General features: G+C 41.7%; 1 protein-coding gene across 1 annotated transcript in view; it reads left to right on the top strand.

Moving 5' to 3' along the window:
• Positions 1-296: 296 nt before the first annotated feature.
• The window catches only part of CPM (carboxypeptidase M), a 32,207-nt gene continuing 5,280 nt past the window's right edge, over positions 297-27,223 (top strand). The window contains exons 1-4 of the mRNA XM_031589489.2: positions 297-410; positions 546-696; positions 18,964-19,061; positions 26,956-27,128. Of these exons, the coding sequence (XP_031445349.2) occupies positions 393-410; positions 546-696; positions 18,964-19,061; positions 26,956-27,128 (440 nt within the window). The 5' untranslated portion in view covers positions 297-392. The remainder of the gene's footprint in view (positions 411-545; positions 697-18,963; positions 19,062-26,955; positions 27,129-27,223) is intronic.

Below are 27,223 nucleotides of genomic sequence, written 5' to 3'. Positions count from 1 at the left end.
GGGACCCGGTGTTTCCTCAGGAACAGCCCCGCCCGAGCCAGCAGCAGCGACGGCCGGCGGCGTGCTACAGCCCTTTACCCCCCGGCAACCTACGTGGAGGGTCGTGGAAAGGGAAGATGAGGAGCGAGGCGGCAGCTTCAAACTTCACGGCGGAGGGAGGCCACGCCACCCCCGCGCTGACGGGAGCGGCCCGCCGCTCAGGTGAGAGCCGCCGGCGGGGCGGGTAAGGGAGCTCCCCCCTCCCCTCCTCCCGTCCTCCCTCGGCCCCTGGGCGGGCCGGGGGGACCTGAGTGGATGGAGCCGGCGTCAGTCAGGGGCAGGGCGCGGCCGGGCGGCGGGGATGGCGGCCCCCGCCCGGCGCTGGGGCTGCAGTTGTGAGGAGCGGTGGCAGCATGCGGACGGGAGCTGGGGTAGGAGAGCGGGGAGAGCCACCTGCTCATCACAGGGGCGGCGGGCGGGCTGTGGCGGAGCCGGGCACCGACGAGCCTTCCGACCGCCTTCCCTCAGCGGGGTCACGGGTTTTTGGTTCGTCTGCTTCTTTCCAGGAGGCGGTGGGCGTCCTCTGCCTGGTCTCTCTCTTGTCCGCGCTGGACTACAAGTACCACCACAGCGAGGAGCTGGAGGCGTACCTGAAGGAGGTGCACGCCGCCCACCCGGCTCTCACCCACCTGCACAGCATCGGCCGCTCGGTGGAAGGTGGGTGCGGCGGGGAAGCGCCGGCTGGTTTTGCCGTACTGGGGATGAAGCGGCGTTCCCCTGCCGAGGAGGGGCCGCGGGGGTCCTGCGCTAACCGCGGGCGCCGGGTGCTCTCTGCTTCGGTCTCTCCTGAGTTTCCTCCGCCTCTTGCTTGAGCGTCAGTAACCGGCTCTGATGTCAGCGCAGCTTGGGTGGAAGCCCTCCCGGCGCCTATCTCTGTTCCGAGTGGCAATTTCAGAAGCGGGGCCGTTGTTCAGGGGCTTAAAACGCGTTTATCCCGTGGGCTCAGTGCTCGTCCCAGGTGGGCTGTGAGGGAGTGTGTGTCTTCTAGCCTGCGGGCATGTTCAAAGCACCCACCCTCTCTTATCTGTTACCTGAGTAAATCGGGACTGAAAAGAAAAAGGATATCAGGTACCGTATGGAACAGAGGTCGTAAGTGAAGAGTTAGGATTTCAGTCTCGACCCACACAGGAGAAATCTCACTCAGTAACCACCTTTCTGATCTTCTGTATTATAACTTTTTTTCCCTCTATGATCGGTGCTTCATGCAATGCTTTATTTGGGGGTAAAGCTTTTTGTGTTCTTTGAATACTAACCTTTATTAGCATACTTAATGAATGCTTGCCTAACTTTGAGGAAAAAGGGGGAAAAAAAGGCTAAGGAGATCTATTCAGAAAACATATGTGAGGCATAAAACCAGATCATTCTTTGGAAACATCTCTTCCTCTAATTCTACTCCATATTACTACAATTAAAATATTTAAAGTTTGTTTTGTTTCAAATCTATATTCTTCTAGGTAGATAATGGTGAAGAACGTTAGCAGTTTATTTCTGCACATCCTTCCTTGTGTTATTGTAACTTCTGGTCGAAAAGAGTCTGGTCTGTTTCAGTGGGGTAGCAAACAGCTGTCAGGTAGCTATGGACATGTGATCTTGTCTCTGTGCGTGTCTACACTCATTTCTAAGGAAGCCTTTTTATGGCAAGGCTCAAACTAGACAAGGAATCTTGGAAGTTAGTTACATTGTGGTGTCCTTGCTTTCCTCAAAGGCAGAATCATATTGGATTATGTTTTTCACTCACACAAGAATTCTGTACAGTTCCTCATGTACAAATTAATTATCCACATCTTTGTATCCCTACCTTGAGGGGACTTAGGTAATTTTCTATTACTTTTTTAATGACGGAACTTGATTCTGACTTCTCTGACACAATCTCTGTTGGCTTATCTTTCTGCTGGTGGGACAAAAATCCTCGTTCAACGTGAGACAGAAATTTTGGCTCTTTCATATCTAGACATCTGAAAGCAGATAACATGAAGTGTTCAACTTGTCTGACTTCAATTAGCATAAAAATAAACTGGAAATGCCTCACCTCTTGACTGTGAATGAGTGGTGCCCTGAAACTTTATTCAGACTTCAGTACCTTGCCTTCTGCTTTGCCAAACTGTGGGAGGGAAGAGAATTATGTGGGCTCTCACTTGCTCTGTCAGCATATCTTCATGATTCCCAAGAAGATTATTAGTTACTCTTTATGCACTTCTTGCACACCTGCTGTATTCCTCTGAATGGAATAGATGGATGGTAGAAACATTCTCTGTATCAGGTAAAGCAATGGCAATGGGAAAAAATAACTGAGGGGGGAAAAAATAGAAAAGTATTGAACTTTTTTAAGTATTAAAAAGATTTCTTAAGAAATTTGCATTTAGAGTCCTGTGAAATATGGTAGAGGATGGAACTGAATTAGAATCTTTCACTTCACTTGCTCATACTAAGAGAAAGTTTTGTGACAGCAGTGATTATATAATTTTGGTTAAAATGTAACTTCAAATTTTGGTCAATGAGCTGAAGTTCCAGTCCCCTCTTCTCTGTTAAGCTGATGAAAGCAAGAACGCATATATGTATACACATGTTGAATGGATATAATACTGTTGTCAATTAGCTAAACTATGAGAGCAAAATCATGGATAAGAAACAGAATTTAAATAGTAGAAAATTCAGAATGTGGTATAGTAAGTCTCTTGTTATGGATGATAAATACAAAATATTATGGATTGGAGTGGTGACTATAAAGCCACTAGATGTAATTTTACTGTTGCCATGAATGGCTATTGTTTTTCAGATTGCTACTTATTAAATAACATCAGAATAAGGCCTAGATTAATCTAGTTATATACTGCCATTAAGATTTGAATTATGCCAAATGTGAAGTGAGAACTTGGGTTTTTTAATTCTTTTTTTTATTATTTATTTTTGAGTTGAGTGGACCTGGAGCTCTGCAAGGGTTTAGGATCTGTCCTTGAAGCCCAGATGTGGAGGGCGGTATCACCACTTCAAGAGATGACTGCAGGTAGTTCTACAGAAATAGCTGAGAGCTCTTTATGCCGGAAGTCACACGTGCTCCAGGCAGATCAGAGAGTAATTTAGGTCTTGAGGCCAGCTACCTTAAGCTAGCCCTTGTGGGCTAATTAAAGTTATGATGCTCAGGGCATTCTTCATTCGAATTATGACCGTCCGCCAGGATAGAGATTCTATAGAATCTCTGAGTACCTGACCCAGTGCTTAACTACCTTTGCTGTAAAAAAGAACTTTTCTACCATCTAATTAGTATTTGCTTTGTTGTGTCTTTTTGCTATGCACCTGTTAGAAGGATCTGGGTCCACCTTCTCTATAATCATAGAATGGCTTGGGTTGAAGTGATGTTAAAAAATCATCTAATTCCCTGCTATGGGGATGCCGTGCAGGGTTGCCAACATAAAAGGCCACCAGCTTGGACTCGGATCACCTTCTTGTCTTGCATGTGCTTTAAAATAGCTTCCAGGAGGATCTGCTCCAGGATCTTCCCAGGCACTGAGGTGAGGTCATTAGCCTGTGGTTCCCTGGATCTTCCTTTCTCCCTTTTTTAAAAATGAGAGTGATGTTTTCCTTTTTCCAGTTACCAGGGACTTTGCCCAACAGCCATTTTTTTCAAATAGTGGATTGGCAACCAAATCAGTGTTTCCTCATGTCATCCAGTCCCATGGACTTGTACGCATTCAGTCTCATGAGGGGGTCTCTTACTTTCACTTCTCTTACACTAGGATAGATTTTGCTCCCCCAGTCTCCACTTAAAGGTTCAGAGACATTAATATATCCTCCTTTAGGTAGTGGAAAGTTGTAGCTGTAACATCATCCAGGTCAAACAAGCCAACCTTCATCAGCTTCTCTCAGGCATTCTTCAGTATTCTAATCATCTCAGTGGTTCTCTATTGGACTTTCTTTGGTCTAACAGTATCCCTCTTGCACTGAGGAGCCTATAACTGGATATGGTAGATATTAAAATTCACTAGTGCTGTCAGAGAGAATTTTCATTTCCCTCATGCTGCTGGCTTATGTTCTTGCTGATGCAGCCCAGCACAGAAGTTATCTTTTCTGCTGCAAGAGCACTCTGCTGGTTCCCATTTGTCTTATTGTCCCTGTGGATATACCTCCAGCTCCCTGCAACTCATAGCTTGCAGATCTGAAACCTAGGTAGTCAATTTGCAGCCTGTGCAGACACAGAGTTATTGGATTGATAATCCCAACGTGAAGTGGTTCTGTTCCAGGAGGAGGACTTTGTATTTGCTTTTGTCAAACTTCATGATCCTTTGGTTGAGAAATTCCTTCAGCTTGTCAAAGCCCCTTTGAATGGCAATTCTGGCCCTGCCGACAATGTTAAGCAGTATCAGCCTCAGTACTGGCCCCTGAGGAATGCTGTTAATGACTTGGTGTCACTTGAACCACAAAGTGCTCAGTCTCACAGTTCAGCCTCTTTTTGACCTTGCTGTAGCCTACTAATCTAGCACATATGTCCCCAAGTTTGCAAAGATACTTGGAGGGGTAGTTCTGACAGCCTCGCTAGGTCAAGGTTAAAGAAATCCAGTATTTGTGTCTCTCCCACTGAGCCAGTCACTTCTTCATGACAGCTAAGCAGTCAAGTGTGATTTACCATGGATAAATATGAGGGGAGATTTAGAAAATCTGTTCATTTGACATGCTTATACGTAAATGGCAAAGTACACAACAAAACCAGTACCAAGAACCTTATTGAAAAACGATGTAAAAGATGTTCAGTCTGTTTGCAGTGATTTACATCAACACATGGAAATTCACAGCTTCTCTGCCAGGTTACTGGGAAGAACGTATTCTAGATTAGCAATGGTTTGTTCAGTCTTCATTCTGTACACTGGAAGAGATGATGTTTACTCAACTCATTTCACCTTGCAAGATATTATCATGGAGTATGAGGAGAGGGATATGTAAATGCAGTCAAAAAACTTAAGCAGGGATATCAAAGGTAATAAATGAAACCTCAATACCTGGCATGGATATCTGGCTCGTGCAGGTGGAACATTGGGTACTGTATTCTGGGCTATCTTCACGTATGACTAATGATAGCTTGTGAAAGAGAAGGCTGAAAGAAAAAAAATCTCCCCAAACCTAATAGGTTAGTCAATGGCAGATGACAATTCCCATAAATGCTATGAAGAATCCATTTATTATGCAATTAAATTCTAGGAAGTGCGGTTCCTCCCTTCTCAGGGACCCATCTGTACAGCAGTGACAGCCACGTATATGCCAAAAAGAACTTTGCTTTCCTCATGAAGTTACTTAAGGTCAAACTGCAAATGTGTGGTGGCTCAGGACACTCTTGTTCTTTGTTTCCGATGTGTTGTTTGAATAAGCTCGTAGAAGACCTTTGGCAGGAGCTGTGTTTTCTAATCTGCACAGTATTCAACCTCAGTACAGCATGTATGCTCTATAATAATAGAGAAGACTGCACAGCTGTGTCAGCCTAGAGAATGGGATGCATTGTGGTCATAATTAACCTTGCCTGCCTAATGGCAACCTAGTGGAAAACAAAGACTGACTCTGTAGCTGATGAATCTTGTGGTGTCTTACTAAAAAAGATGATATTTCAGCACATGTATTATCCATAGCTTTTTGTTGTTAGAAGTAACGTGCATTTATTTTATTTTTTTAGAAGAGTGGGTGCAGGGGAAGGGTGGGATAGCAGACTTAAGGATGATAATTAAGTAGTCTTGATGATGATCTTATTTGGAGAGAATAAGCAACATCAAAACAGCTGAATGGCTTTTGTAGTAGATTCATGCTCATTAAAATCTTCTTTTCAGATACGCTTTGGATTCAGATAAAGTTTCAGCATGGCAATTCCAGCTTGTTTTAGATCTATATTTTCTGGAGGCTAGTTTGCATTTTTAGATTTCTAGTACAATTGGAATAGTTGTAAACATCTTCCTTAGGCCACTGAGGTTGTATATGGTTCACGTACTTCTACTTTTACACAATGGAGAGCTGACTTAGAAGGCTAACTCTTCTTTGGCCAATTCTATCACCAGGGATACAAAAAGGAAAATAAACTGGCCAGGTTTTATTCTAGTTTCACTAGAAACTTTCAGAAATAGGACAGCTTTGTTGCAAGTAGATAAAAGCTGGTATGTGCTTTCATTTATTTTTTTTTTTTAAGGGCAGAACTATGTGATTTAATCATCCTGTTTACTATTCAATTACCGTTTGTTGCTTTTGAATTGGCACATCATCCATAGATCTTGAGCACATCTCCAACTCTTAACAGTAAACAAAAAAGAATATCTCATTTATTAGCATTCTGCTATCCCTGCTTTATCAACAGAAGCTGATACATGCAGGTTATTCTTGCTTGGCTGTGTGTGTACATATGCATACATATGTCTACAGTCAAGATGTAGTTGGCAGGGCTGCCAGCAGACCAGGTTTCTCACTGGTTCAGAGGAGGTGCCTATTGGAGCTCACCACATCACCTTCCTGCCCACATTCACATGTTTCCCTCTTTAGAAAATAGACGAGAATGCCACATGCCCAGGTCTGCATCTCATAAGCAGCTGTCACTCAGCTGAACAGCACACTAGTAATGAGTGAGGGCTGTGTAGTGCAGAAGGAAGTGTGTGCCTTGTGATATAGCTGGAGAACCTAGACAGCTGTTCCAGATGTCATTCTGTACAGATGTCAGTGGGACTTATGCCTGAGATGTATGAGGAGTTGATGCTGATCTGCTAACTGTGCTGATATTGTGTGATTAATGCCTGTAGGTGTTTAGGGGAGACTATTTAACAGAGGAGCATAAAATACTGGATTGTTGCATTCCAGTGAAAATATCTAATAATAAAAGTTGACTACTGTGTATAGTCTATACATTGATAGAATTTGAGTGAAACACATGTATAGACTACCTGGGGGCAAAATAGGAAGGTATTTTCAGGCTTTTCTCATGGTATAGTATGTAAGGAGCCTGGGTTACTGCCATCAATACTACCACGAGCTGTAAATGTATTACATTTGTATCAGAAACACTTTAGGTTCCAAATGCTCTTAAGTACTAGAAAACAAGTTTTACAGCTGGAGGAAACAAGAACAATTCCAGTAGAGCACAAAGATTTTGTAGATACATATTTTGGTTTCTTCTGGTTAGTTTCTGGGGTACTGGCACTGTGCTAATAGAGAATGAGAAAGCTCCACCTAACCCAGTATACCTTGAGGTGAGTTTCTCAGTGCTACCCACTGATGTTTGTACAATCTAAAAAGAGGGAGGAAACATAAACGTAATAAAGACAGCTGTTAATTTTCAAGACAAAAAAAAGAAACTGCCTAGAGGAATATCCTCAGAGAGTATGATACCTTTAAAGAGAATATTGTGGGGCTTTTTGTGCATGTACATAGTGAGAGAGGTGTTTATGTATACAAGAGTATTACTGTTTCTTCCATTTGAGTGACTGCTGCAAATGTCCTTCCTCCTGTCTCCAGTCCTTGATAATGTCTCCTCTTCTCTTCCCCCTGCTTGTCTCCCACCCCACAGATTTCCTTAGTCCTATGAATCAGACTCATCATGCAAGCGTGGCGTGTGTAGATAATATAAGCATTGAGATTTTCAATGTTCGTTTTAAGAAACAGAATGAATGGGATGTTTCCCACTCTAAGAGCCCCATTTAAAAGACACTGAAGTCATCTGCTCAAGCCTAGAGCTTCATTTAAAAGCAGGCATTCTAAAACTTATCATGATTGTTACTTTTACCCATTCTTGCTTCTTTTTTCCTCTCTCCCCACTGTCCTCTGAGTGCTTCTTCTAGCAGTTTAATTAGCAGAGTTGATTGAACTGTGTGTGCTTTACATGTCTGACTGTAGAAGAGCAGCAGTACTTCCACCTTCTACAGTATTTTGACTACTGTAATGCGACATCGGTCGTTTATATGCAATTAATCTTCTGATAGCCAAACACTACACTTTTTTGCCTGATAAAATGACCTCATACTGTCAGCAATACCCTGACAGACTGCCTACACTTCCGACACAATTTTGAAAGAGTACTTAGCTTGGGCCAGTGTTGCACATTGGGCTTGAAAGGCAATTAAGACATTGAAGAAGTCAATGTTAGAGGTGTAAGCATGTTCCAATTCTCTTGCTATGAAGGACAAATAACTTGCTTAAATCTCTTTCCGTACCTTTCCTATGAATTGGTCAGTCCTCTTTGCTTTCTATGTGGTCTCCTACACCTAAAAAATAATGATGGAAGCATGCGTGCATGCAAATGCAATTCAGACAAAATTCTTATAGAAAACTATTGTCAGAAATGTTTTTTTCCCTGTGAAATTTACCAGATCAGAAATACTTCCTAGGAGAGGAAAATAAGGGGAGGAAGGAGAAAAAGACAACAACTGCTTGAAGGAAACCTGCAACATAGTCCAAATGCTTTTTGTATAAAAACTTTTCTTGTACTGGAATCATTCTGTTGTAACTTTGGAAAGGAAATGTGATCTACTTGGAAATAGTACACAGTTCCTGTGAGCAGAGTTTATGTATAACCTGAGCTGTGGGAAAAATCACCTCCTCTCTGCTTTTGGAAAACTAGAAAGCAGGGAGCAGAATGTATTTAAGCTTTTCTTCCTTTATTTAGAGTAGTAAAGGTTGTAAATGTACAGCTATCCTGTTTTTCCCTCAGTAAGGCTTTGCAGGTTTCCATGTTTGCTTACAAGTAGACAGAAGTGATGACTGGGTGTGATTATCACCAGTAGCAATGCTGGCAGCCTCCTGTGACTTGAAAGTACCCACCAGGTGGTGGGTATAGTTTGATTCACGTCTAGTTACATATCCCTTAACAGGTGTTGGGAAAGTAAGTAGGTAGAAGATGTAGTCATACATACACTCCCTAACCGTCCACCTCCCAAAAAAGGGCAAAACACAGAGCTCAGTACTCTAAGAGCTTCAGTTACACAAAAGGCAGTTAATTTACCTTTTTTTTTTTTTCTTTTCTCTTCTTTACTTTCTGGAGGCTTCTGCTTTTTGGAGCTCTCTGTGTGTATATATACGTGTGTGTGTACGTACGTGTGTATGTTTCCAACCATACAAATGAGAGGGGTGGTCTTCACAGAATCACAGAAAGGCTTGGGCTGGAAGGTATACTAATGATCATCCAGTTCCAACCCTGTGCTGTGAGTAGGGTTGCCAACTGCTAGGTCATGATGCCGAGGGCCCCTCCAGGGTCAGGAATATCCACAATCTCACTGGGCAGCCTGCTCCAGTGCCTCACCACCCTTTGAGTAAAGATTTCCACTTCACATCAAACTTAAACCTGCCCTCTCTTAGTTTAAAACCGCTCCCCCTTGTCCTATTGCTATTGGACTGTGTCAAAGTCTGTCTATATTTCCCCGAAAATAATGAAAATCAGGTGAATGTTGATCTTGGCTCAGCAATGCAAGCTGAATTGCAACTTGCAGTACAGTGTCTTGAATTTTTAAACAAATTCTAGTCTCAGGCTTCCTTGGAAAGAAGATTGCTCTCTGATGCCTATGTTTTCCCAGATGATCAACCGTTTTCCTCTTGTTCCCCTACTCCAGGTGATGCAGCTTTGCAGGATAAGAGCAGTACACCTTGCATCCTTCCTGTCCAGGCCTGAGCTGTAGGCACCTAGGGCTAACAGTGTTGCTGATTCCCAGTGTTTTCTAATTAAAGCTTTACTATACGTAGTTATGGTATGGCATATTGTGTCCAGCTAGTTCAGTGAGTACAAATATGAACATACTTATATATAGGCAAGATGCAACTTCCAACCCTGAAGCACTTCTTCCTTAGACTGTTCTTCTACATTTGGTCATGCACAGTAGAGATCTAGATTCTTTTTTTATAAAGCTGGATTTTCCCTTGTGAATGAAAGTTGGATGCATGCAGTTGCTATTTCTGCTTTTTTCAACTTCTTATGAATTAGGTAGTTAATTGAAAGGAGAGAAAAATGTGTAGGTGTGGTTGTAGCCCTCTTTCTCTTCCCAGTGAAGAGGCTGCCCTGACAGTAAATGGTTCCGCTTTGGGCACAGGAACTCTTATCACCTATGCAGTAATTCAGATATGAGAGAGCTTAGATTCTGCTTTAAGAAGAAAGTTCTGCAGCTGGATGTTTAGGGCTTACTTGCAAATTCTTCTTGTTATGGAGAAGTTTGGTCTGTGGCAGTTGAAGTTATTCAACTGAATGACTGTAGTGGCTGTGTTACATGCTGAATTCACAGTGGAGTTAGGACAGTTGAGTTATACGTACTAGGAACAAACAGGAAATATTTGCTGCATCCAAGGGTCTGCAGTTACCTGAAACACTTGAGCAGGGAGAGCTCGTACAGATCTGAAAAAGTAAAATTCGTGCTAAGGAAAAAATAAAGAAAACTGTTTTCAATAAGAAATAGAATTCTACTGTGTCATTCAGAAGTCCAATCTGGTTCAGTATTCTTTTCTCCATGAACAGCTAGAGAAAACTCTAAGAACATGTGAAGCACAGAATACTTCCCCAGTACAAATCAGATATTTCTGACAAAGCACGTTTTCTAATTGTGATGACTTGAACTAAGTTACAGTACAAATTTTGCTCTGATGCACAGTTGCATTAGGCTGATCTTAAAATCCAGCAGGAAACAAAGACCAGCAGAACACACTCCCTTGACAAGAGAAAGGACTAAGTTGTTTCATTTGCTGTTGGTAGTCACACTGCCTGGATGTTCCTGTAATGTTTGTTAAAAAGGATTGCCTTTCCTAAAAGGCAGTCACTAATATTTTTAGAGAGATTTTTTTTTTAACCCATTATGAGAGAATCTAGACGCAACTGGTTGAACTAAGGTAACTTATTAACTAAACCAGGAGCAAAGGTGATGATGGTAAACGATTGTATTGTTTAAAATAAATTAATTGATCTTGCATTTTTTCCTCTCCAAGCAGTCTGATTGAAAAAAAAAAAAAAAAATGACAAATATGATGTCTGGAGTATGCCAAGGGTGCTTTAGTAGATATGCTTAGCAAGTTTATTAGCAAGATACCTCAACACACTGAGGCCCTCCAAGTATACTAGTGGCTTTTGAGCCATCTAGGAGCAACAGCCTATAGCGTCCTCCTGGTTTTCTTCTCCTTCTCTTGGCTTCAAGTGGCAGGAATAGCTTTGGCCTCCTCTGCCTTTGGCATTTAAAAAAACAAACAAAAAAACCAAAGCAAAACAAAAAACCAAAAAAAACCCTAGGCCAAATAAAACCATTTGATCAGGATAAATTGCACTGAAACCATCCTCCTCCTTTACCTGGCTTGCATTATAAGCAATCACTTTGCTTGTGATAATCCAGTGGTATTACTGTGAATTGATAGCATTTCTTTATTTTATGGACACGGTTGCTTTTCTGAAAACTACTAAAGTATACCAGTTTTACTCCTCTCAGAAAATAATATAAATTACACGTCTGTAAATTTGGTTTTAAAATCTTGTGCTAATAGAAGCGAGAGTTGGTGAAGGAGATAAATGGTTATTTGGTTTCTGGGAGTGAATATGAAAGCAGGGAGTGTAAATAAGAGAATGCCTGTTTAGAGTAATTCTCTGTGTCCATGGAGTTTTCCCCTCAGTGACCAGCATTGAATAGGACTAGTGTATGTGAATTTAAAAGCAGTGTACCCTTCTGGATTGTTTTTGTTTGGATGTTTTAAAAAATTATTTTTATTTCTTGCGTTCAAATACAAAGTATTTGTAGAAACTGCTCTGACAATTTTCCATTTTTTTTATATAAAATGAGTAGGGTCAGCTTGACTGAGAACTGGAAATGGTACTGCATGGTGAATCATATATACATAGGAAATAGAAGATTGTTGTCATAAGATACAAGTCCCCTGAAATTGCTGAGGCAGCTATAGATGTCACAGACAACCAAAGATGTATAAATCTTTAGGTAGATAAGCAAGAACTATGAGCTATTCTGACCCCCTTCTGTTCTCAAATGCTTTGATGACAAATGAATGGTGTCTGAGGTCAGTCCTACCATCTTGCTTATCACTTGCTGACTCTAAATTGAATTGGCTGATATAGTCTCTGGAAACTGGTGCTTATTGAACATAGAGAAATTATTATTTTTGTTTATATATACTTCAGAGATACGTATTCTTTTCAGAGATAGGCATAAGCCTCTAAGAAAGGATACAAGGGAAGAGACCAGAAGCAAGAAATCAAACAGCATAATCAGCACAGTAACTGTCAATGTTGGTGCATCTCTTGTTGAACCTTTCTAATCCTTTGTGTCTCAAGAAATTCTGCAAACTGACAGAAATGGGATAGTCTGTATTAGCACTTGAAGGTTGACAAGTGGAAAATAGAGAGCACAAGGTAGTCCTAACACCTTGAAACAACACAGCATGGGAGTACATCAATTAAGCATTCGCTTCCTTATCAGTGATTTTTCTCTTGACTGCAACCTTATTAGGAACAGCGTGTCTAGAATAGTTCTTGTGAAGTATGATCTCTTTTACAGTTTCTCTATTAAGCAGGGTACTTGGGAAAGCAAAACAAGTAGTAAGACCTTTGCTCCCTTTCCCAGGAAAGAAGTGCTATTGATTTTTGGGGTATGAGCTGGGCACAGTAATCTGATGTTATCTGAGGATCTTTTGGGTTTGTTCTGCTTACATATGCACTACGCTGAACACTGTTAGACTTACATTAATTGTGCATGAGACTGATCTGTCTTTTAATACTTCAGAATACCTTTAAGAGTTTCTTATGTTTGAAGTGTCTGAGCTTCTCTTGGGATATCAGTTTTTTCATTCATTACTAATGGAAATCCAGTCCAAGTGTTTAGATAATCCTTTCTCTCAGTAGACCATGAGAATATGGTACACTGACAGCAAGGATAAACTGATGTCCTACAGTTGCTTATACATCTGTCTGACCCTTGCTTCAGGTATGTAGGTTATCCAGAGTATAAACTGTACATCTAGAATGTCTGTTTCCTGAGCAAACACAGCTGCCTTCTACTGGTTGATAATTTACAAAGTTTATATCCCTCAAGGATACTTTTTTTTTTTTTTTTTAACTTACTGTAGTCTAGAAGATGCTTTATACGACAGTCTGGCTGGCTTAAACTTGCATATTTGCTCATGTCTATAATGCTACTTCTGGAGTACTACCTAATTCTAATTATTTATGTAACCAAAATCATTCAACGTGCTGCTAACTCTCAACTTCTGTTGGAATCTGAATCAAGTCGTGTGTGCTGTCGGGCAATCTTCTTGCAGAGACAAATTTAAAAATAGCCTTAGATTTTCCAGTTTGGATTGGGGATGGCAAATTTGAGTAGTTGAAGTCTCAGAAAAGAGGTGTCTCATGCTGTTTGTAAGATACTCTGACACAGTTCTGTAGTAAAAAGAAAACTGTCAAGATCAATTAATATCTTGCATGATAATAATTTGGACTTACACTAGTGTTGCATACTAGGATGGAGTACCCAAAGACATAGCTGAAGGTTGCCAACTACAGTTATGGAAATGTTTCTAATATTAGTATGCACTGTTAAAGTGGATTAAGGAGTGTCTGAGGGATTGTGTGGTACATCTACAGAAGAACTTACCAAGGAGCAACTCATACCATCCTGTCTCCCCACAGTGTTTTGTATAAGTAATGCACATAGCAGTTATTTGCATCATTTCTCTTTTTCCTGTCAAGCCATAATTATAGTAGCGGCTGCTTTTGCAGTTACATCAGCTGGTATGTTTATTTCACTGCTATTCTCATTGTGGAATCTAGGCTGAAGCTCTTCTGCTTATACTGGAATTGAGTATGATTGATACAATACAAGCTATGCCTAAGGTGTAACCACCACCCTGTTATGTTCTCATAGATCAAAACCTGTTTATTTAGTCCCCCTTATCTTGCACTGCTTTGATTGTATGTTTTAGGGGACAGAAACATATGTTTAAGCAATTTGTGTGATGCACAATAGAATGAAGCCCTGATAGGTTAAGTTGTCAAAATTACAGTAGTGCATAGCAGTCTGAAGAATTATGACAAAATTGTTTATACTTTTTATTTAACTGCTCTATGCTAAGATGGCTGTCCCCAGAGTTTAGAAACACATGTTTACGGATAAACCACCCTGATGGTTTGCTACTTCTTCTACGTCAAACATGAGGGAAAACTTACTACTTCTGCTTAAGAAAGAGGATATGAAATAGAAAGACATGTAAATTGTTGTGGCTTATTTAACATCTCAAGAGTATTGCTTGAGGTCCTTACTTCGATTTGTATAATGACTGGTATCATATTGTCTTTTTTCATAAGCTTGCATCATGTTTATTTTATAGGCAACGGAAATGGATCCACATAGATTCAGACCTGAGGCTTTGATTTAGACATCTAAAAATTCAACTTTCCAGTCGAAGTCAGAACAAGTTTTGCATGACCTGTGTTCCGTGCTCTACTACTCAAATAAGTTTTTAGGCAGATTTGGAGCCAGCATGAACTGGTTTTGGACTTTGTCTTCTAATTAGCATTGGTCTTTCTCTTCTCCCTGCCTTGTGCCTTTTTAGGAAGGGAGTGCCTCATGGATAGGGTCTGCAGTGATGCTGAGGTGATGTGTAGCATGTATATGGTCAGCTCAGGAGAACTGTAGTAGGCATACTGCTTTGCATTAGTTAAAGCTGGTTGGCTAGGTCTGTGGAATACGGACAGTACATTGTCTAGTTAGTTCATTTCACTTCTTAGCCACAACTGCCTTTGAAACAACAACTCCGTTTCATACATGGAATTGTAAAGAAAAAAGAGAAGAGAAGCAGAAGTAAACTTCAGAACAAAACAAGGAGTGTAACCCAGACTCCAAAGCCTACAAGTAATCTGGTTTCTTTCTCACTTGATCTGGAGATCAGTTTCAATTCTCTGTTTTATTTCCCAGTTTTTGTGGGTCTGTTTAGAATATTGATACCATGTCATGAATATTGCCATGGCAAAGGTAGAAAACTTATCAATAAATCTGCTCACCCTACCAGAAGCTGTATAACCAGGCTTTGCTCCAACACAATTACAAACACAAGTTTGTCTTGATTACTTGCAATATAGTTCAGTGATTAGCTGAAATAATTTCTGGTTTGGCAATGAGGAATGGTTTCTCAGTGTATGTTCAGTTGATGCAAAGCATGGGAGGTGGCTTAGCTGCTCAACTATGAAAACAGAGTTATGTAGGCCTTACTGATTAAAGGAAACTTTATCTACTGAATCTTCTTATATGCAGTAAATTACTGCTATATGAAAAGAATCTTACATCATCCCTTGTAGGTACACTATCCAGTACTGCAGGCTGAGCAGACCCAGGAATTTATTTTAATTGTTAATGGTAAGCTTAATGCTTCTCATAAGCTGGAAGTGCTAGAAAATAATTGATGTCTCAGTTCATGGGAGTGTTTATCATTATGATGGTCCTCATGCACACAAACTGTAAACAGTCTAAACATTCATGCTGGAAGGACCTATTTAGATCAGTACTTAATGCTAGTCTATACTTAACTCTTCCATGTGCTTCCCATGAGGACCGTGAGGATGATCAGAAGGCTGGAGCACCTCTCTTATGAAGACAGACTGAGGGAGCTGGGCTAGTTCAGCCTGGAGAAGAGAAGGCTGTGGGGAGACCTCACTGTAGTCTTTCAGTACTTAAAGGGAGCCTACAGGAAAGCTGAGAAAGAACTCTTCGTCAGGGAGTGCAGTGATAGAACAAGATGTAACAGTTTTAAACTAAAAGAGGGTAGATTTAGATGGTATTTCAGGAAGATATCCTTTATTCAGAGGGTGGTGAGACACTGCAACAAGTTTCCCGGAGAAGCTGTGGATGCCCCATCCCTGGAAGGCCAGGTCAGGTTGGATGGGGCTTTGAGCAAAGTGTGGGAGGTGTCCCTGCTCTCAGCAAGGGCTGGAACTGAATGGTCTTTAAGGCCTCTCCCATCCCAAATCATTCTGTGATTCTAAGGCACTGAAAATGTGGCTTTTTTAAAAAAAATTATTGGTTTTGTTTGTTTTAAATCAGAATATATTTCATTTGCAAAAAGCCTTAAGTGACACAGAAATAGCTTGTAGCATTGGTGGGTTCTTGTTGCTTTAGAACTACGGTACGGTGCTAATGCTGCTGAAAATATGGTGCTGTTCTACATTAACTTGTAAGATACCCTGAAAAGCCTATATGCAATGGATAATGCATGTCAGTCATCATTACCCGAAGTCAGATTTGAGATAGCTCTGATGATCTTGTTTGGTTTGAAAGGAAGCAGAGGCAAATCTCCATGTCTGATTATTGGTGAGAAGATCCTCCCTTTCTAGGGACTACAGTACAGCTTGTCTATTGTAACTGATTGGGTATTTTATATGTTATATAATTAGATGTGGGAAAGTAATGCATACATAGTTAACATATTGGTTGGCTTGAAGACCTGATCCCACTTTCAACTGCTTCACCTTTTAGGTCACTGCTTTGTGTTTGTATGGGAAATGAAAAATGATTTGAGGAAACTAATGCTTTTAGTTGACACATACCTCATTTCCTCTGAGAGGGCTTTTGACACGTAATACACTCAACCTGTTGGCTCTAAGCTATTTTTGCCTGTGTGCTTGGTGCTCACTCTGATAATAGTCCTGGAGTTGGATGGATCTGTAACCTTATAGAAAGTCTATGCCTCCCCTGAAGGAAATAAGTGATCTACAGCTTAACTGTATTCACCTCCACCTAGAAGAGAGAGTTGGGGCACATCTCTTGTATAGGTCTTCTGCTGCCTTAATCTTATAGTTTCACCATAATCTTTTAGGTGCTGGATATGCTTTTTGGCACTGCTGCTTCACCTCACCAATCCCTGGCCAGGGAAGCTGCATGTGATAGGCTGCAGGTTTGAGCCTGTGGTTTGAGCTGGGGTGAAAAGGCTGCAGTCAGAAGCAGGTAGGCAGCTCTCAGTGCAGCAGTCTGCATGGTAACTGAGAAGCCAAACACTAGGGAGGAATGTCTGATAATTTTTTTTTTAAGTTTATTTTCTTTTATTTTTCCATTAGAAGGAAGGAGAGCATGGCTTAGAGGGAAGGACTTTCTTGGTAGCTCGCTACAGGTTACCTCTGGATACAACCAGGGAGAAGATAATGTTATAGACATGGAAATTAGGTTCAGACTCTCGTGCATGCTGGATTATGAATAAAAGCAACATGTTTTCTTTCAATACTGCTGTTTTTTTCTAGTTCCAAACATACTTCTGCAGTAAGACTTGTCTTGTTTCCACAGAATTGCACAATGGCTGGGGTTGGGAGGAACCTCTGGGTTTTGGAGGAGAAAAGGGCCAGGGTTCTGGGGGCTGGTGCTTCCTTTCTCTTTTCTGTTTGAAGAAAGATGTGCTTAAAAGCTAGTATCTGGCTTCTCCACTCTGTTGCTTGTCTAGACTTACAGAAGTTGAACTTTTATTATTGTTATTAATGAAAGAGTAGCTCTGCACACAACAAAGCTGAATAGCTTCCTTGCCAAAGCACTTACTTCAAACTCATTTCTGGATGTTCTGGATGACTGCTTGCTCGCATTGTCCTTTGTAGTGGGTGTCAGTGGTGGCATCTCAGCCTTCTGTATGTAAGGATTGAATAACAACGTCTTTGGAGTGACTGTGGACAACTAGGGAATGCTGACAGCACTCTTGTTCAATCTGTCTGCTGGCATTGCAGTCTTATTGCTTCCTGATCCTGAGAAGATCCTCCCTGAGAGTCCAACTCAACATGTGAAGTGAGCTTAGCTTGGCAACCACTGACTTCAGTTTTAGTCATCTCACAGTTATTTCAGTACATCTTGTAGTGCTTCTGGTTCTCTTCAACATTTGTCTCCTGATTGCTAACCACAATTGGTGCAGCACTCCTGTTTTCCTTCTAGCCGTGTAACTGGCTCCTTGCAGCTGGACCATGAGGGTTATGGGATCTACCTCTGGGAAACTGTTGACTTGATGATCCACAGTAGTGTAGGAAGTAATGCTCTTTATAGCTATTCTTGCTGATAAATAATAACAGCTGGACTCTTCCCAGATAGCTCGTGGGTCCCACTGAGCAGTGTGTCAGAGCTGGGGACAGGCAATATGCATGCGAGGTCTGGCCATTAGCAGCTCATAGGCTGTGACTGCTGCTATCAAGGAACTGGTCCGGTTTCTTTGCTGCCATCTGCTGAAAGCAGAGCTGGCCCACCTCGGGGAGCAGCACAGTGGGAAGCACAATTCTGTAGAAGAGCTCTGAAATGCCACAGTATCGCTACTAATAATAACAACAACAAAAATGCCCTCTCCCATTTTAAATTAGGACTTCCAAAATATTTACTTATTTTACTACTTAAATAAAGCTCAGCTTCCTGTGCATCTTTAATGATCTTAACTAACGCTCTTTTCTGTTGCTGCTAATTCTTACATTGCGAATTTTTGGGACGTGTTTCTGTGCATGCCATCTCCTTTTTATTTTTTCCCTTGGCAGTAATTCATGTATGTGTTCAGCTTTTCTACCTTATCTTTAGTTTGGGGGGAAAAAAAAAGAAAAAAGTTTGTTCTTTGTGACAAGTATCATATATAAATACTATACATTTGCTTGGTTAATTTGATTGACAATCTTGACTGTAAAATTTGAATAGAAAAATATATTTTTTTTTCCCAAACCTATTTCCTACCACTTTTTAAATGTTCTTGACATTTCAGGATTCACTGCATGCTTTCAGTTGGAAGACAGATCATTGGTTCCTATGACTAATTTAACAAGTATTCCTGTAAATAAATCTACTTGAAAACACTATTATAGGATTGTCTGTGTAATTATGAAACATGGGAACTTGTTGGTCTTCTTGATGACCAATTCTCGTGTACTTTTTTTGTTCTGTAAGTCTTGTATCATTTTATACTTTGTTTAAAAAATTGTCTTTTCCCCTTCCCCTCTTAAAGGTAGAGACCTGTGGGTTCTTGTTCTGGGAAGGTTTCCAACCCAACATAAGATTGGCATTCCAGAATTCAAGTATGTTGCTAATATGCATGGGGATGAGGTACGTTTCAACTTTTGCAATGTCACTTATATCAAATATATTTACTAGAAGTTTAAGGTGAACTCCTCCCAGGTGTGTGCTGCTTATTATCAAGGTATACACATAGTAGATCTTCGTCAAGAAATAGCCTCAAAGAATTTCAAGAAAAAATTTACTTTGCTATGGCAGAAGTGTTTTGGGAGACCTTCCATCATTACGTTTAAGACTTCTCAAACAGAAAAAGCTTTGTCTTCTCCATAAGAATAAACCCAGAGGCTTTAATTTTACTGGCAATGAATCAGATGCAATGGTCTGCTTGTTACCAGCTGGGCATGAAGTATGACTGATGGAACTGTTCAAATCCATCCAAAGAGTGAAAAATAATTCTTGTGGACCACCAAATAAATTGTTCTTAGGGAGGCGAATTCTCTTAACCTTAAGCTAGGTATAAATATATTTATCTAAGATAACACAGTGAATACAAAAAGCAAAGCAACTTCAGGTGTAATTTGCCTTGGAAAGAACGCTTGTTTATTAATAATGAAGAAGAATGGTGATTGTGAGATTTCCAGGTGTAATATATAAATGTGAAATAAACTGCAAGCTTCACTTTTCTCTCTGATCTTTTCTTGCCTTCTATTTCCCTTACTCTTTAGCTTTCCCTGCTCTTATTAGATATATTTTGGACAAAATTGAACTATGCCATATATTTCTATATAGACTTTAATGTTAAGGCTAAAGAATTCAACAGAGAAATGACAAAAATTGTCTTCATGCTCTAGACTGAATTCCCTACTCATCTATTTTCCTTGGTTTTAGAAGTGTATCCAGTATAAAGCATTACAGATCACGAGCTATTTCTATTATCAGTACTGTCTGAGCACTTGCGTGCCTAGAGGCACTTGTGACATTCCATGCCAAGAATTTTCCCTAAGTTCGACTAATTTCACCTGGTTTAACAGTGGTCATGCTCAAAATGCTGCTGGGAGTCTGACTGCTTTGGGATTTAACTCTTGTGTGGGAGGAAGCTGATTCAGCCTCAAATGGATACGTGGTACTGGGATGCCCAAAACAGAATCTGCAGCTCCTGAAACCTGTTGTGTGTCAGCAGGAGAGTACAGGGTGCCTAGGGGTTGGAGCTGTGTGGGATAGTCCCTACAGGGCTGCTGGCAAAGGCTTCAAAGCTGTGGCTACAGATGAGCCAGCTTTGGTGGAAAAGAGTTGGAGGGGAGAATTCCATCTTGTCCAGAGTGGCCTGCCTTTCAAATCTGCTGGAACTGGACTGTAGAAGGGCAGATTCCTGCTGCTACTCTTTATGAAGCATTCACAATGGGGCACTCCTGCTACTCTTGCTGCCTACAGAGATGTGCATAAGAAACTTTGGCTGTGGAGACACTCAGTGTTTACGTGCTTACATGGTTAGGTGTTGCTAGAGAGCAGGCAATCTGGTTTGCTATAAGTTCATAGCAAATGAAGAAAACATCTAAGTGCTGTTCACAAGCTTGTCTGAGTTGTTCCTTGAGCTAACAGCACTGGAGCATTAGGTGCTGTATTCTGTGACTCTCTAATGAGCTACGTTCTGGCTTGTTCATCAGACCAACCACGCACCTAGGAAAGATTCCAGAATTAAGGCTAATCCTTCTTGTCAGGCCCCCAACCTTTGCCTTTCTTTGTGCATGGATATCATACTCAGTTGGTGTTTGTTTTTTCTATCTGACCATAAATGTGTTTCATATGGCAGGAAATGAATTCCTCGTATAGAGCCGCATTGGAGGATTTGAATATTTATTCCCATAATCTAAGATTCTGCTGGACTAGTCACTGGGGAAGGATTCAACTTCCCCTATAATAGATTAAGCAGATAAGTTTTTCATTAACTGTATGACAAGCTCCAACTTGTGCTCCACAGACTTTCATAACTTCAGATTGCAGGGTTACAGCCTCATTGATCTCTGAATTCCTCTTGTGCTTCAGTGATGCTTTCCATAAGTGGTACACAGCAAGGAAATTCAGTTCTCTTCTATTGCTGATGCTCCCCCTTTAAGCTGTCTCAATAATACAGACAGCCCTTACCTTTGATTCAGTCAGTAGGCTTCTCCTAAAAGCACTGGGACACAGCCTGAACTGTGTGTGTGCAGGCTGTTCTCATGTGCTGCTGGAGGGAAACCTGGGTTACTTGGGGGACTGCCAAACAGGGAAGCTCCATTAGAGCACGTAATGCTAGGAAGAGAGCACTTTTTTCACAATTGGAAAGATTATGTTTAGGTTAAGGTTTTTTTTTATGTACCATAAAACATGGCTGGCCGAAGTTGAGTGATTTTGTCTTGTGACAGCCATTGCCAAATAGAGTGAACTTTTGCCCTACATCCCCAGAGGTGCAACAGGAGATTTTTCCCATTGTTTCTGTGCTTGAATGAAGTTGGACATCATTTTTAGCAGTACTTATTTAGCCCACGCCAAACTAAAACTGATGATTAGCGATCGTTCTGTCACTTTGAACTGTGCTGGGCTTGAGTCAAAATGGCACCAATAGGCTGCACAAAAGCCATAGGCCTGCAAAATGTCAATGAAGTTTGCACTAAAGACAAGGGAGGTTGCCTGCTGCTCTGGGGCCTGTTCATTACAGTGGTAGTCCCTGTGTTTGAATCAAAGCACTGATTTGGAACTTCAGACAGCTCAAAACAAATTAGAGGTTTGTCTGGTTTGGTTTTCAGCTGTTCCTCTCTGTAGGGAGCAGCGATGTGACTTACTGTGTTTTTGGTTGTTTTTTTTTAGTTGCAGCTCATTGTGAATTAGGCAGCAGCCCTCTCCTGTCCCAGGGCTGTGCTCTTGTTGAGTTTCTATTCTATGTATATAGTTGCACATTCCTCTTTGGGGAAAAACTCATTCCTTGTCACACTGACCAGTGCCAAATCCCCTGATGCTTTGAGACGTGCAGCTTTTGACCAGCAGTACTGCTGACTGCACAGCTAAGCTGCAGGATTTAATTAGTAGGCTCTTTCTAAACCATTTATATTTAGAAGAACTCTAAGGGAAAGTGTATTCCAAGCAGAGTGTAAACTATCTGTGTGTTACTGCTTGTTCTCTGTAGTGTATTACATAGGTGTGTAGCTAGAGCAGCACGCTTATAACAAGCAGTAGCACCAGTCATCACAGAGTTCATCCCTTTTCCAGGGTGATAGTACTCATACAATCCTTCTCTGAAACCATCCCCTTCTAATAACTTAGTGCAGCAGTATTTTGTCTCTTTTTCATTGTATACTGGTGGGCTTGGACTACGTGGAAGGAAAGAGTGTTTCTATTACTGGCTTGCCTCATGATTTAAGTTCATGCAGCTATATTCTATGCTGTTATGGACATGACCACAGAAGCGTTTCCAGATTAGAGTAGCTCTATTGTGATAATTGGGGCTCTTAAAAACAACAGGAAAAAAAAAAGTCTTTTGTAGAGGGTTGTGACTTTATTTCTAAAAGTGAATAGGAGCTGCATTTGTGCTACCAAAATATCCCCATATAGTAAGGTTGTTTTTTTTATCACCAGTTTGGACAAAAGGTTGCATCTGTATACTATAATATCTGCTATAATGAATTCTCAAGACATATTCTGCTGTCATTTATATGTATTGTACAAGACATACTGTATGTGTTTATATTTAATATATAGGGAGCTATTTTCTACCTGCTTTCAGTATCAGCAGATACGATATAAAGAAGGTTGGAGGCACGAGGCATTTCAGGATTCCCAGCAACCAGATCTATTTTTTTAACCTCACTTTAAGGAAGTGTGACACTGCTGAGATCTCTTTCAACACTGGTAGGGCTGCTGCCTGCCCTCAGTTACCTTTGTGATCTCAACTCTCACCGTCCTGAATGGGAAAAGCAGTGACCCGTGTCTCAGCCAGGTGAAAGCTGTGCAGATCAGAATTTGTCCAGGCAGAAACAACTCACACCAGCTGCTAGTTCAGAAGCAGGCTGGTGTTGTGCTGCTACTTTCTTCAGTTGTAAAACAAACTGCAGTCCCCGCACACGTGGTATTTCCATGGTGATCACTGATGTAGAAAGAAATGGGTGTTTGCCAAATGGCGTTTGCACGAACAGTGTCTTTAAGACTGGTGGATTTTAGTAAAGTAGGACAAACACAGTGGGGTGTGTCACAGCTGTGCATAATAATTAATGCTCTACAAGTGTTAAAAAAGAATGTCTTACATGTGTGGCATCTCAGTGATAAGCCCGAGGGCTGCTGGTTTCTGTGCTGTAATGCTGCTCCCTTAGGTGGGTCTGTATGGGAGTTGGGGCTGGAGCAAGGAGAGCAGCAGGGCTGTGCTGTTCCAAAACAGGTCCTACCTGATGGATTGGATCTTTCAACATAGTTCAACAACAAAAAAAAACAAAAAACAAAAAAAAAAACCAGGCCATGGTTAAGGAAAGAATTTTGATCTTTAAAAATGGGCAGAGTCTATCCACCCATAGTCCCCTGGCATTAAGTCTGTACCACGGGGTAATAAAAATGTTTTAAAACCAGAGGTGATGGAGTGAAGCGTTAGGACACAGGTACAGTCACAGCTAACCTTAATCTTTTAACAAGCTGCAGCTCAGGCTTCTCTAAATGCTTCAGCACCTGAGCTGGGTGCTGACTCAGCCGTGCCAGAAGTGACTGTCAGTAGGTTTAAGGTGCGTGTTTACAGGAAGGGCAGTCACACCCTGCAGATCCATGTCCCAGCACATGCACGGCTCTGCTTTCAGGACTTCCCCTGGGGATCACTGAAAGCCTTTTCTGATGATTCTCTCCCTCTGGGGCACGCAAAGAAACTTGGACATCTGAAAGTGCAGAGAATCTTAACACCTAACTGTCGCTAGATGTGGGGAAAAGAGCTCATCTGAGCTATGGCAAAACAGTACACCTGGGTGAGAGCCCATTGCCTTGAGATGATGCAGTTAAAACCAAAGACGTGAAATCTTTGCTCTGCTCCCCACATCTGTGTATTAGATGAGAGGTGCGTTGAGGTGTCTGTCCTTGATGTTACTGTCAGCAGCCTGCCTCCAGCATGTCGAGATTTATTTGAAGCCCTTACGTCGTTAGCTTGATTACGCTTGTAATTACGTTGTTATGCTTGTAGCTTGGTTCCACAGGTACAGCTGAACTCCCCAGAGTCAGGGTAAATGTTGGCTGGCCGTTAGGTGCTTTCTGAGTGCTTGATCAAAACTGGAGCTGCACTTTCTCAAACTAAGACTCCCTTTCCCTTCCTTTAAACACGTCCAGATGTACCTTGTTAAGAAATCTACTGGGAGAATCTGGACCAAAGCAATACTCTTCTGTTGCTCTACCAAAACAGAGTGGTAATACACACAGAGCTCAGAGTACCCTCTGTGGCAGGTGGTAGCTGAATTGTTCTGGTACTCAGTACTTGGGTATGGCAATATGCAATAGGATCCCTATGCAAGGAATCCTATAAAATAGGTTTGTTTAGTGCTCTATGTGTAAACAAGCCTGTGTTTAACTCTAAGCTACCATGAACATCATCCATTAAGCACTGCTGAACTGCCATTGTTTATGAATATCATTCTCTTTCAGCCACCTTCTCTTTCTGCATCTTTCCCTTTCTTTTTCTGCTTCTCAACCTTTTTTTTTTTTTTTTTTTTTTTTTTAAATTTTGAGAGTACTCTTCTTACCAGACACTGAGCAGAAGTACTGTAGGACCAGGGGCTCTTTCCCACTCCCTCCATGGAGCAGCCCAGTCTTGCCTGCAGCTCCCTGTGTGGTAGGGCTGTTCTTGTTTCTCTGAGTGCTTGCTTTATCTCTGGTGCCCAGGGCCATGTTCTGGCTGACATCTCTCCCCTCCTTTCTTCCCCCCTGCCCTGCCTCCTTCCCAAGATGTCTATCACCCAGCACTGGAGCTGAGCTGCTTCTACAAGACAGGTTCTGTTGCATACCTTCTTACACCTTGCAAAGTAAATTTAGCAGACCTGTGGAGTGGTCTGGCTCCCACGTGCTGATTTGTAAGCTGCCAGCAACAGGGGAAGTTAGGTATCTTTATCCTCCCAAGTCTGTTTGCTGTAGAGTCCAGAAAAAGAACCACTAGTTACTGGGACAGTCAATGCATTTGTTAGTGTTGCTTCCCCCAGCAGATTAGTGGATGGGGCCTTGCAGAAGACCTTCAGGAACTGACAGGTAATAATCAAATTAGGAACAAATCTACTCAGGGCAGGGTGGGGAAAAAGTCATTTTTCCTTATACAACCAGCACTGCAGAATTGCTCGAGTACTGGCTCAGAGGCAGTCATCTTTAAGCGTGATGCTTCTAGTGGTGTGAGCTGCAGCTTAGCAGAGCAGTTTGGAACTGCTGCTCACCCATCCTCCTCCTGGGATAATGTCAGCTGCTGGATAACTGAGACCCAGTTTGGTCCCACCCTAAGTAGTGCTGCAACTGTACCAACCTGTCTTCCTCCAGGCAGAGCTCCTGCTGGATAGTGTCTGTGTTCTCACTCATGTCTAGAGCTGGAGCAGGATTTGCCACCTAGAGTGAAAACCGAACAAGATATTAGTACAGCAAACAGCTGTGGACAACATTTCCTTTCATCTGATTTCACCTTCGTTTATTTACCTCACCTTGTACCAGTTTGCAAGCAAGATGATGTTGACCAGTTTCCTTCAGTAATGTAACATCACGTTTCTCAGTTTAGGAGAAGGGAAAGAATCATTTGTGGTACTTCAGTCTTAGTGGTTGCAGGACTCATTCTAAAAAGATACTGAGACTCTGTAGCCTGGAATTAGAACTTGCAGTAATTTACCAGACTCAATTCCTAGGGAAGAGTGGAGATAAGCCATCTACAGAGCACATCCAGTTGCAAGTCTTGATTTGTTCCCATCCCAGCTTGAGATTAGGAACACCGCAGCTCCCTTGAGGCATGGGTCATGTTGCTATAGAAAGCGCTCCCGGAAAGCGTGGTGCAGTGAGTGTGCCGTGCTGGTGGATGCTGGCACAGAACAATGTTGGTCCTAACTTTCTCCCAGAGCAGACCAAAGGGGGTGATATCTCAACAGTTTCCGTGACTTATCAAAGCTTATGTGAACAAAAATGGGTATTTAGCTTCCTTCTGCCACTGCCCTTTCAAACCTAACCTTTGAAAGGTTACATCAAAAAGGCCCTTCCATCTTTGCCAGAGGATTTGTACATACCCATTCCATTTTCCCAATGCCAGTGTTTATGACAATAAAATGCCTTGTAACAATGTACAACAAAAGTGTCTGTGGCGTCTCTCTATTCCCTGTACTGGGAGTCAGCCTCTCTTGAGCCTGTGTTAAAGCTGACTTCACAGAAAAGGAGATGAACAAGGAGAAAATCTGGCTCTGTAGCACCCTGACAGATGAAAGGAGTCTCCTTCCTTCCCCCTCAGCTATTGCTGCCATGTGGTGATGCACACATCACCAGTGCTCGTGTGCAGGACCCAGGGACCCTCGGGCTTTGGCACAGAGCTGACTTTGCAGAGCCTCTGAGATAATGCAGTGCTGTGTTTCCAGGCCCACGTGATCCCTAACAGGCAGCCTCTGCAGTTTTAGGTTTTGATAAGGCTGTACCTTATCTATACAGGATTTAAGTAGTGTAGCTGACACAGTCAGTTTCTCATCATGGAAAAAGTTCTGGTTGATCCACATTTAAAACCCTTGTGAAAACCTTCTAGTGACTCCTTTAATCTTTTAAATTACCTTAAATGTAATTGGAGGGAGAGCATGGGACAAAGCAGTGTTGACCAGAAGGCTCTTTCACGCCTATGTAATCCAGTTAAAACTGAAACCATACAAAAAACTCCAACCATTTATGTATAAAGTGGTGGGGTTTGGAATGTTTTGGGTTTTTTTTTTTTTTTTTTTTTTCTTTCTAAGGCAGACTTGAAAGATAACTTCTGCTCCTTTTACAGACTGTTGGGAGAGAAATCTTGCTCCATTTGATAGACCACCTGGTGACCAGCTATGGACGTGACCCAACTGTTACCCGGCTACTCAATAATACCCGGATTCACATCATGCCAACGATGAACCCCGATGGGTTTGAAGCTACAGTTGTGCCCGATTGTTATTACTCACGAGGAAGGTATGGGTGGCTTAGGTGGGTGGGAGTGGGTAGGGGAAATGGGTGTGGGGTAATAATTGGAGTTAGCCAAGAGACTGAATCATATGAGCGGAGAG

The sequence above is a fragment of the Phasianus colchicus genome, chromosome 1, assembly GCF_987193195.1.
Source record: "Phasianus colchicus chromosome 1, bPhaCol1.hap1.1, whole genome shotgun sequence".
Classification (NCBI taxonomy): domain Eukaryota; kingdom Metazoa; phylum Chordata; class Aves; order Galliformes; family Phasianidae; genus Phasianus; species Phasianus colchicus.
This window is presented reverse-complemented; position numbering and strand designations above follow the sequence as displayed.